The 11569-nt window shown below is 38.4% G+C and overlaps 1 protein-coding gene across 1 annotated transcript in view; it reads right to left on the bottom strand.

The window, feature by feature from the left end:
• Positions 1-11569, bottom strand: part of CPB1 (carboxypeptidase B1) — a 40502-nt gene that overhangs the window by 21298 nt on the left and 7635 nt on the right. Inside the window, exons 4-6 of the mRNA XM_003789469.2 lie at positions 2505-2604; positions 2315-2416; positions 1365-1466 (exon numbers count right to left, since the gene is read on the bottom strand). Coding sequence (XP_003789517.1) covers positions 1365-1466; positions 2315-2416; positions 2505-2604 — 304 coding nt within the window. The remainder of the gene's footprint in view (positions 1-1364; positions 1467-2314; positions 2417-2504; positions 2605-11569) is intronic.

Genomic DNA, 11569 nt, shown 5'->3' with positions numbered 1-11569 from the left:
AGGTGTATGTGGCTGGCGCCTTAGCCAGTTGAGCCACAGGCGCCGAGCCAACTTTTCATTTTCAAATAATTTTTGACTTATGTATAGAGAAGTTGCAAATAATACCAGGAGTTCCCATATGCCCTTCACCCACCTACCCCTCACGTTATCTTCTTACATAACCATGATGCAGTGATCAAAGTGAGGAAATTTCACGTGGGGCCGGGAAAGTAAACTATAAGTTTTATTCAGGTTTCACGATTTTTTCCAGTAATGTCCTTTTTCTCGTCTAGATTCCGATCCTACCTTGCCTTTGCTTGTCACGTCTCCTTAGTCTCTGATCTGTGACAGTTCCTCAGTCTTTCATGGGGTCAGACAGTTAAGTTTGAGGCTTCATCCTAGAAAAGGTGCTATGTACCTCATTGCCAAATATCACTATGGTCACCAGATGGCCAAAGGGGGGACTTCAAAGGTGACCACAATTAATTTTCATATGACTGACACTATAGGAGAGTACTGGTCTGGTTGTTTTGTCGAATGTCTGTCCATTTGAGTGCATTTAATTTTTTAAATTAATTTTTTAAGATTCAAGGAACATCATGGATTTGGGGAAAGAATATCATGAAGATGATGTGTCTTTCCGGTGTAGAGTATCGGGGGGCACATGATACTGATATGTTTATGACTACTGGGGATGTTAAGTTTGATCACTCAGTGAAGGTGAAGTTTTCTGCTAGGTTTCTCAGGAAGTTTTTCTTTTGTAATTAATACATTTTTGGGAGGGGGAGGGGAGATACCTTGAGACTCTGTAAATATTCTGTTTTTCCTTAAACTTTGACGCCCTCATTTTGGATCCACCTGTGGATTTTCCTGAAGTGATCCTTACGAGGGACTACTGTGAGGCTAGAAAATTAAGTTTGTGAACTCATCCTAGAAAAACTGCTACATATTTCATTGCTGAATATTACTGTAGTCACCTGTGAAGCACTCTCCTTGGCCACATGGTGACTGTAGTATACTGTTTTATTTTATTTTATAGTATACAGTGATGATTATCCAGGAGATATGATCAATTTGGTGGTTTATCCATAGTCATTAGCTTTTAAATGACCAATCCATCATACTAGCTGTTGGCCTTCTCCACCAAAGGAGGATGAGAAGTTCAGATGAGTGAAATTGAAGTGAATACAAATTTCCAACTGCTTTAAAATCTTGCCCTCTAAAGGGTCTGTTGAAAGTTAAAACTAATTTCTAAAAATGGGAAATTGGCATTGCGGATGTGTTTTCTGTATTGTTATTCTTTTTATTATATCTAGGTTATAAGGAACTAATTGAAATGAAGAAGAAACACTTTCTTTTTGCCCCCAGTCACTCTACCTACTGACCTCTCTCACAAACCACTGGCAAAAGGCAGGAGAAATCCACTCTCTGGCGTGGAAACCACAGTCCATGAAAACGGCAGGCTTATTGGCTCCAGCTTTGCCAACCTATTGCAAAAGAAAAGAAAAGGGAACTCAGGATTCATCATGTGGCATTCAGGGGTTAACCTTCACACCCATCTGGGCTCTGGACTCAACAGGTAAAGCCTGACGGCCGCAAGACATATATCCCATGATGACATGAAAACATAATACTGCACAGTACGTTCTTGCCTCTAGACACAGCGTTTGAGCTGAAAGCTTACATAGCTGTTTATTATTTTTATTCAGCTTGACAAGCTGATATTTTCAGAAGATGCCTGATTACCCTGTTTAATTGTACTCACGTGGAAGTTATTTTCAGCTGCTGTTATTAGGTGACATGACCAGGACAACTGGATGAGTAATTAGAAGTAATCATGATACTTCTAATCTTGTAAGAATTTTTTCTTCTCTCCTACTTATTCCTTGCCTTTTTTTATTTCCTTCATTAGAATTACATGACAAAAATGGTATTAGACAATGACAGAGACAAATGGTCGATACGCTTTGTAATGTTGCCTGATAGACGTGAAGTTTATGAACCTCTTTAGCAAATGGATTTGCAAACAACAGCTGGGAAAGAAGAATTTCATCAAGGTAGATGATCATTTACATTGCTTACAGGAATGTGGTTAAATTTATAGGACTTCTCTTATTTTATTGCATTTTTTCCTTTTGAATAAATCAAAATAATGATTTAACAATCCACATATGATGAAAGAAGCTGGGGAATCTGATTCCCTGGGGGACGTAGGCAGGAAAAAGAGTTACAACAATGTTTGGGATGAGCGTGTCTGTGAAACAGATGTTAATGTGTTAGGATGCGTTGATTTAAAGCTCTCAGACATGGCAAGGTAATGGTTAAAAATGGTTACCTTGAGGAGGTACATATTGCGTCCCTCAAATGTGGTTCCGATCACACTGCGGGAGATGAGGTCTGGGTTCTCAGTGGCCACTTGCTGAGTCCAAGCTTCTATCTGCCCAGTGGAATTATTTGTAGATTAATGTGACATTCCTGGTTCAGTTCCTAAAGCAGTATCTGTCTACATCATGTGTGTATCGTACCGTTTCCCAGTTGTTGTACTTCTCATAACTGTGTCCTGTTCCACGAACACGGCTATCAAACTGGGCCTCCAGGGCATTTTTCAGGTTGCTTATCAATTCCCTGCAATGAATCAGAGTGGGGGCTCCTATCAACATATGTGTCTTTTCCCCCAGTCAACACACATAGAACCCCAGGGCCACTGATTTAGTAGATGACAAAATGCATTCACCGCACATTCACATCCCATCCTCTGATTATTCCTGATGAACTTCAGCTTGAACTACTCAAGGGGGAAGCTGTCACTGAACCCAGAAGTCATTGAGAAGGTTACTGGAAAGTGCAAGCAAGACAGGCCCTTTCTCTGCCCAAATTTCACATACATATTTGAGTGTCCTTAGACCCTAAACTTAGAAAATTGTTTCCCCTCGTATACAGTAGATTGGAATTTTGGGCTTCCACACAACGGGATGTACTCAAGGCCTATCTATGGTCTTTCCTCCTTAGGAATTGTCTGAATTGAGCACTGCAGGCCTTGTGTTCCGCGAAGCTAATCAGTTTCAGGTAAATGGGAAGAGCTGATCATCTGAGTATGTGAGAAGAGTTTATCCAGGTTTCGAGAAAAATATCTTGATACCTGAAAATCTAGAAATACAGGTATTAACAAGCTAAAGATTTATTAGGCAAAGGAGTATTGAGCTTAAAGAACCAGTTATTACTTGTCTGTTTAGCAAGGTAATATGGAGATCAGTAACAGAGCGCTTAGAGCCTACTCAATTCTATACAGAAATAGTTAGGTGAAAGTTTCTATTGAGAGAGGTAGGTCTGAAGGTGTGGGTATGTATGACTTCATTTCCCTTTGAGTAGGTGAATGTGTTTGGAGGAAATGAATTTTGTAAGTGGAATGTACTTGATTACAACACAGTGAATATTACAGACAGAGGCCACTTTCCCCAAACTTCTATTATCCATAGTTCAGCCTTGAAATGGTTTTATCTGACACACAGAGAATTTCGGCCACACATCAAAAGTCTGCTTCTCCTCCAACTGCCCCAAGGATGTTGTGAGGAAGTGTGTCAGGGACATCCTCTGAACCTTCCTCCTGGTTGCTCCTTTATTTGGTAAACTTGGGTGTAAACTAGGATGTATTCATGGAAAATGCAATAAATTAATACCAAATGGTATCTGCTTCCTAGCAAAAGGAAAACACTATCTTAAGGTCTTAATTATTTTAAGGTAGTATTTTAAAAAATGAAAAAGGGGTCTATATTAATTCATTCTGTAGGAAAAAATTCCATTGAGCAGTGATCAGTCCGTTGGTGGTGTGTGAGTTTCTGTGGTTGTTCTAAGTTACCATGGACTTAGTGGTAACTAAGTGGTAACTTAGTGGTTTTATGGATTTATTATTTTATAGTGGTGTAGGTTAAAAGCCTAAGTATGTCTCACTGGGCTAAAAAACAAGGTGTCAACAAAGATGCTCAAGGGGCGAAGCTGACTCTTTCCTTTTTCCAGTTCTTAGAGCTACCTGCATTCCTTGGCTGTGGCCCCTTCCTCCAACTTCAAGACCAGTAACAGCAAGTTGAGTCCTCATAGCCAATCACTCTGACCCCTTCTGCCTCCTAATTCCATTTTTAAGGACGCTTATGATTGCATTGGACCTGTCTGAACAATCCAGGATAATCTCCCTGTTATAATGTCAACTGATTAGAAAGCTTCATTCTATCTATAACCTTAATTCCACTTTGCAGTGCAACACAACCTATTCTCATGATCTGGTAATTAGTATACAGACTTTCCAGGGGATGTCCATCAGTCTGCCTGCTACAGTTAGGAACAATGACTACAGTTAATGTCACATTGCATTCACCACCCAAACTGAATATAAGGCAATAGGGTCTTAGTGGAAGGAATCTTCAGTTAGGAATCCAAAGAGCCAGGTCATATTTTGCCTAACTCATAAATTGACTTCAGAAAACTCATTTAATCCCTGGGCTTTGATTTCATAAGTTTTACAGTGGGGTTACTTGATTAGTGGATTTTCAATGTTCCTTTCAATTCTAAAATACAATAACTTGGCTCAAAAGTGTAGGCCTCAATCGTTGACATAATGTCTTTCAAGGTTGATGAAAAAATGTAATACTATTTTTTCCAGTTACCCCCTTCATAAACTCCAGGAAAACACAGAGAAAATTAAGTTTAAAATAGAGACAGTTCAAAAACGTGATTTTCAAAGAAAACAGAAGGCTAAAAATAAAAATAAAATAAGCCAAAGAAAAACCTGGAAACTTAAAAAATAATCATGTAGCAGAAACTTTTATGAAGGCAACTCTGTTCCAGTATCGATTTGAAAGAAGAAATCTTGCCTAACAAGGGTGAACTTCTCTGACTGAGTGGGAAAAAAAATACGAGAAGAAATAGTAAACAACATCCTCATTCACTTCTACAGCCAATTCCAGGTGAAGGGAGCAACGAAGCTCTCTGAGCATACTGTGTCCAAATTTCAAGGAAAACAGACAAACAAACAAACTTCCAAAATATTTAGGAAAATCAGTGACTATGTGGGGGCCAGTGTTTTGTTTTGTACTAAGAAGAGACCTTCTGTTAGAATCGTTTCAGTGTTAAATATTAAACATTTTCATCATTAAGCAGGACAAAAGAGCATACAAAATCAGTTGGTTGAATTTCAGATGACACTCAAGAGTAAAAGTATGTTCTAGCACCTTGCACAAGAGGATCAGAATGAGGTTGAAGTGAGGTACTGACTTTTGCCTGAAGGCGGAAGACTGACCTCAATTGATCCTCCCCAGCCTTAGGATAATTTGATTTTCTTAGATTTAGGACTAAGCACTGCGTTAGCTATATTACAAAAATATTATTACTAAATAATGAGCTTCTATTCTAGAAGATTAAAACAATGCCTCTTAATATAATAGGGAGCGCATTACAGCTCCACAATAGAGACATGTACACTATTTTACACTTTTATATGTTCCTTTTATAGTGCCATCAACTCTTCTTCTCCTTTTTATTTTTTTTTAAATACACAAGCAAATTAGACAACTGGGACTCTCCCCAAAGCAAGGAACACGATGTCTGAGAAGGAGAGAGAGACACGACTCCGTTTTGTTCCCCTCATCTGATTCCTGAAAATGAAGTGTCTGGGCAGCTCCTGGACTGCGTGCCCATCGCTGGTGAAGAACTTCACTATGTGACCCCTGTGATCCCAGGACACTTTCCTCCCAGGATTAGGAAGTAGACTTTAAAAGACGGCCCTCTTGTCTATGTCTCCAAAATATACAGAGAAATACTATTACAGGCATTAGCAGCAGCCATCCTCTCCCCGGACTAGATGGGGCAAGGACAGACTTCCTGCACTTTATGGGAAAGAATTGTGTGCAGGCCGCCCACCCCGAGGCTCTGTCAATTTAGCTTCAGAGCCATAACCTGGAGAATTACACCATCCAAGTCCTAGTCTTTCTGTAACCAGAGTACAACTCGACACTATACTCGGCTTCCTTTTTGCACACATTTTGAATTTTTCATGACCTGATTAAAGCTGCCAGATGATACACATCTTAGTGAAGAACCATTGAAAAAAGTCGGAAAAACCATTTTGATAGAACTCGTGTAGTAGATGGTTCTTGTTATATATAAACACAAATGCAAATTCTTGCCAGCAGGAAACCGTCTAAATATCATACGAGTTGGTCGCCACATGAGGTAATAACGGGATGCAGGGGGATGCTGGCAGTCTCAGCAAGGATATGGTTGGCGTGATTCTCCAGGACTTCTGGGGACTTACTATTATTATTATTATTTAATATTTAGAGAAGTATTTGCCACAGATATGCTAAGCAATGAATACTGAAGCAGAAATTAACAAGCTCTTAGCCCCCATGGAATGTCCTATGTTCTAGATAATGTAACATTCATACAGAATTCTCTAAAAGTTTCTCATCCAAAAAGGAAGTGAATTTTCTATTTGATAAATGGAGATTAAAATGCAGTCAAAAACTATTTCACTATTTTGTAATATAGGTAGAAGTTGGCTGGGGTTAGTCTATGGTCACTGATTATTCAGGTGGCTGGGGTTAGTCTATGGTCACTGATCTTCTTTTTTAAAAAAGAAATTATAAAGAAACTATCATTCTTTTTGATATAATGAAAATTCCCGAAGGCTAGGATTTTTAATGTCCCTCCTAGTATAAGAAGAGCAAAAATGTCATAGGCATGAATATTAATTATATTTTGAAACTTACTGGGTTATATCTTTGTTTTAAAAAGACAGGCAGGTCTGAAGGTCCCATTTGGACCCTTCCCTCAGGCAGAAGCAGATAGCCAGGTGAGGCAAGATAACGGGGTTAAACATTCTTCTAAGGGGAGTTTCACAGGAATGGAAAAACAAACACTGCACGTACTTACTGTTAAACTGGAGCTAGCATGTGCACATATGGAAATAAGACTCATTGGAAATCAAGTGGGGGGAAGGGGAGGTTGGGGATGGGCAAATTCACACCCAACAGGTACAACACATACTTTTTTGGTGATAGTACACTTGGAACCAGAAGGTTTGTACCCCTGTAATATTCTGGAGTTTTAAAAAAATGAATAAATAAAAGGAAAAATGGGTTAAATATAAGAGTTTCTGTTGATTTTTAAAAATGTATAACCTCGCTTTGTATAACAGTAGACCATAGCAGCATTCTTAGCAATACTACATACAGCTGCAAGTTATTTACATACTGTTTTATTTCATTTTCACTACAGCCCTTATAGAGGGGCATTATATCTTCACTTTATGGATAAGAAAAGTGAAGCAAATTAGCCCAGCTTACATGGGCAGACAGGTGCGGGGCCAGGACGGGAATCCAGTTTATATCTTCTCTAAGCATTGACTTGTTGCACTGTGCTGCACCACTTATCCTGACCGAGGTGTGGATTTTGTAAGTGACAGTTCTGACATCTTTGCTGGTGTAAATACTGTTCTTCTATATATTTTGGGTATTTTTTTTCACATTAATCCTAGAGATTTATCTTTTTACATTTTTTACTATATGAAAAGCATGATAAAATTTCTAATGTTAAAATAATGTAGGTCACACAATTTCTCAAAGTATAATGAAGACTTGAGCTTCTGGTGGGTGATTGTTGGATAAACATGAATGGTCAGGACTGGAGTCCAAGACTTTCTCTTTGCTCTTCCCCTATCCACTCTCTGGAGGAAGAGTTCTGCTTGGCACTAAATATCTTATTTCTTCCTTCCCTCTCATGCAAATGCCCCCAGGTCAGCCTGGTCTCTCTCACTTCTAAGTTTTAGCATATGGTCTGTTCTTTGCTTAAAGCAGGGGTGGGAACCTGAGGCCTTAAGGTCATATGTGGCCTTGTAGGGCCTTAAGTGCACTTTTTGACTGAATCCAAATTTTATAGAACAAATCTTATTTTTGCTAATGCATATTTGTTTGTCCTTCGTATTTTTATTTTATTTTAGAAATGAATGTATTTAGAATACCAAAGAATAAATTTCAATGAAATAATCCTCCTAGACTGACTGACACATTTAGAACATTAGTAAGCCATGAGGGCTAAATTGCCAGCGACTATGCTCACGACTGAGTTCTAATTTCCCCTGCCTGACTGCCTCCACGACTAGCCTGAGGCTGGTTAGTGAGAGTTTATGGGGGTGGAGTTTGTCAGCCCTCTATCAGCTTTTGACAACAGTGCTCTCTGTTTTTGTTTGAAGTGCAACTTGTGAGTAGTTGCACAGCTCAACAGTATTTTTAAATCTACATGCTTAACAGCCCATAATATTGAAGAAGACCAAGAGAACACTGAAGGAAGGGAACAGATTTTTGATGAGGATTAAGAGTTGTAATATTGCCTTCTTTCTGCTAAAGATAAGGTGATTTACTTGCTTTGTCCTATTGCAATATCAACATTAAAGAAGTCAATGATCATCAGCATTATAACACCCATAAGGACCACAGATACTTTAAATTAGAAGGAGAGGAGTGGAAGGTTGTATTGCAGTTAGTAAAAGATAAAAACCACAAGCAAAGATAATTCCTCCAAGCAATAAAAAGACCTCAAAATAATGCTACTGCAGCAACTTTTAAAGTAGTTTATATACTTGGGGACAAAGGGGAACCATTTAATAATGTAGGAATTGTGAAAGAATGTGTTGTGAAAGTTGTAGGATGCTGAGACCCTGATAACATTTCAAAGTACGAACAACTGCCTCTTTCAAGGAGAACCGTAACTGATCAGCAGCATGGATGAACTTTCAACTTCACAGAACAACTTCATGCCACACTTTATAAGGAAAATAAATGTTATTCATGGTTTGGATGAATCAACTGATACTACTAACTTGGTGCAGATTTTATACTTCACTTCGATCATAGCAGAAGATTTTCCTTGCTATGAAGAGTAACTCACTGAGGGCAGTCTTGCAAACAGAACGCGGGGAATAGATATCATCAACAACCTTCAAAACAAATGTCCTGAAGTTGGACTGAATTTGGTAAAATTAGGGAGTGTATGTACAGATGGACCGTCTATGACAGGAAAACATGAAGGGTTTATTCCACAGATAAAAAAGTGTTAACAGATCCAGATGCTCTCATTTCTTTTCACTGTAACTTGCACCACCAAAATCTGTGCTAACGCTACTCTAGGAAGTGTCACTTTGCAACAAGTGAGGCATATTGTTAACCATATTCGTGCAAATGCAACATGGCTTGGTGAGCTTTGTAACATGCTAACGTTGAACATGTGGTATTCAGTGTGGGTTTGCCATGCTGAAGTGCATTGGCAGGGACAGGAGTTAGCCGAGACTTTCTCTCTGTGAGAACAGATAGTTAAATTTTGTGAAGAACGGAATCAGCGATGGGAATTATTGAAAGGAAATTTCTGTAGGAATCCAGCATTTCTGTGTGATATCATGTCAAATCAAAATGATGTGAATATTTCTTTCCAAGGTAAAACTAAGTTCTATAGATGTGGGGAAAAATCCAAGCATTTGATAAAAAGCTATCTTTTTTTCCAGAACACTTCTTCAAGAGGAAATTTGGGGTGAACATGTTCCCCAGTTAGCAAAGGTCATTGATGAGCAGGCTGACGTATGTGAATCATTCGAAGAATACATGGCTGTTAGAGACCTATGAATTGGAGAATACAATGAAAGGTTCACTGGCTTTGAGAATCACAGCATCACACTCAAATTAGTGTGTTAGCCTCACCTCGCTGATATCACCGAGGCATCTAAAGAACTATAGATGGAATTGATTGAGCTCTAACTGAAATATGGGAAAATGCAGTAGAATACCCAGGCCTTTGGTAACATGCCCCCCAAATGCTTTCTTGCTTTTCAACCACTTATTGCTGTAAATCTACATTCTCCTAACTAATCCAAATCTAAAATCCTATAAGCTCACAAATGACTATTACTCCTCTAGAGGATCAACTAAAACTGTGGACCTCCAAGCTGAAACCAAATATTCAAATCTCTCTAACAAAACCCAGGCACAACAAAGTCATTAAAAAGTGAGTTAACTTTAAAGTTGACAGTTTTCACTTTTTGAAATGATTAAGTATGAAGTAGTTAGATTTTTATAAAATAATGTGCATTTTTAAGTGCATCTAATTGACGTTTTTGGAATGCAGCCTTATTTGATTACAGCTAAATTAATGCAGCCTTCCAACATAAAAGGTTTACCACGCTTGACCTCAAATACGGCTTTTCCTTGTCTTTGGCTAATTCAGTTCTATACTCCTCTCAATCTCTAGCTTTTTACTCTTCTTAACATCTTTGACACACTATTGCAATTCCTCATGTAAACTTTGCCACCTAAAGGAAGTGAGGCCATATCAATTCTTTACAGTGCTTGAGACATACAGATACTCAGCAGAGTTGTTGGTTCAACAAATGGACAACTGCATCTACTTAGGAGGACGGTTTGGTCTGGAAAGGCCTAAATAAATCAGTGTGGTATTTAGGGGGAGGAAATGTGGGAGATCAGCTTAGCCAGCTCTACTCAATTCTTGGAGGAGCCACTTTGCTTTCTTTAGTACCTTCTCTCTGTGCCTTCTCCTCCCAGTAGAGACAGTGGTGAGAGCTTAGAGCAAAAAGGGACAGAAGTGTTATTCGGACTGACTCTCGTCTTGTCTTTAAGTGAAAGGAGCACAGAGAGCCATGTGGCTCACAATACAGTTGGCTGATCACCTGGAAAGAGGACCTGATACGATTTGGGGCTAAAACCATGTCTGGCTTCTAATGAAGTGTCCATGGGTATAGCCTATACACAATATATTGCTTGTGAAACAGAAGCAAGTCAGATATCTGGGTAAAGAATTAGGGTTCAAGAGTCAAAACCATTTTTTTCATGGTTTTCTTTCCTTTAGTATACAAATCAGAAAAATGTCTTCTGAAAACTCACTCTGTTGTAGGTGAAGCATGTGATACTATTGCAATTAATACTGAATTCAGTTTACAAGTTTGACACTGAAAGTACAATTATTTATATTAGTAAAGATAACATTCTTACTAAATTAAGAACCCTGTGAATAGAAATGCACGTAGACCTGGTTATTGTTTGTGTTCAATGTATAACTGCATCCAAATAAGTTTTGCTATTCCACCATTGGAAATAAAAGGTACAATTCCAAAATTTGCAAAGACTTTATATATTCACAGTGAGATTAACTGAGAGTCAAAACCATTTTCATGCAAGGGTACACATCAAATCTATTAAGTATAGAGTATGTCTTAACACAATAATTAAGTAGATGAGATGAAGGCTAAGGTAACTAGTTTGATGTAAGCATCCCAAATTATATGTAAAACCAGCACATTGTACCCCATAAATACATTAATGTATATAGTTATGATTTAATAAAAAAATAAAAAGGTAAAAATTAAAAAAAAATTTCATTAGAGCAATTGCTAAACACAAAATCCATGAGGACTGAAGTCTTAAGATCTGGAATCCAGAACCAGCTCTGCCAGGACTGCTCTGTTTGTGCGGCCCCAGGGAAGGCATGGTTTGGGTACCATTTTTACTTTCAGGGTTATTCAAAGGCTTGAATGAAC

Source organism: Otolemur garnettii, unplaced genomic scaffold, assembly GCF_000181295.1.
Source record: "Otolemur garnettii isolate 467f Iridium unplaced genomic scaffold, OtoGar3 scaffold00032, whole genome shotgun sequence".
Taxonomy (NCBI): Eukaryota; Metazoa; Chordata; class Mammalia; order Primates; family Galagidae; genus Otolemur; species Otolemur garnettii.
The sequence above is the reverse complement of the archived record's forward strand: the minus strand, read 5'-3'. Positions and strand labels throughout refer to the sequence as shown.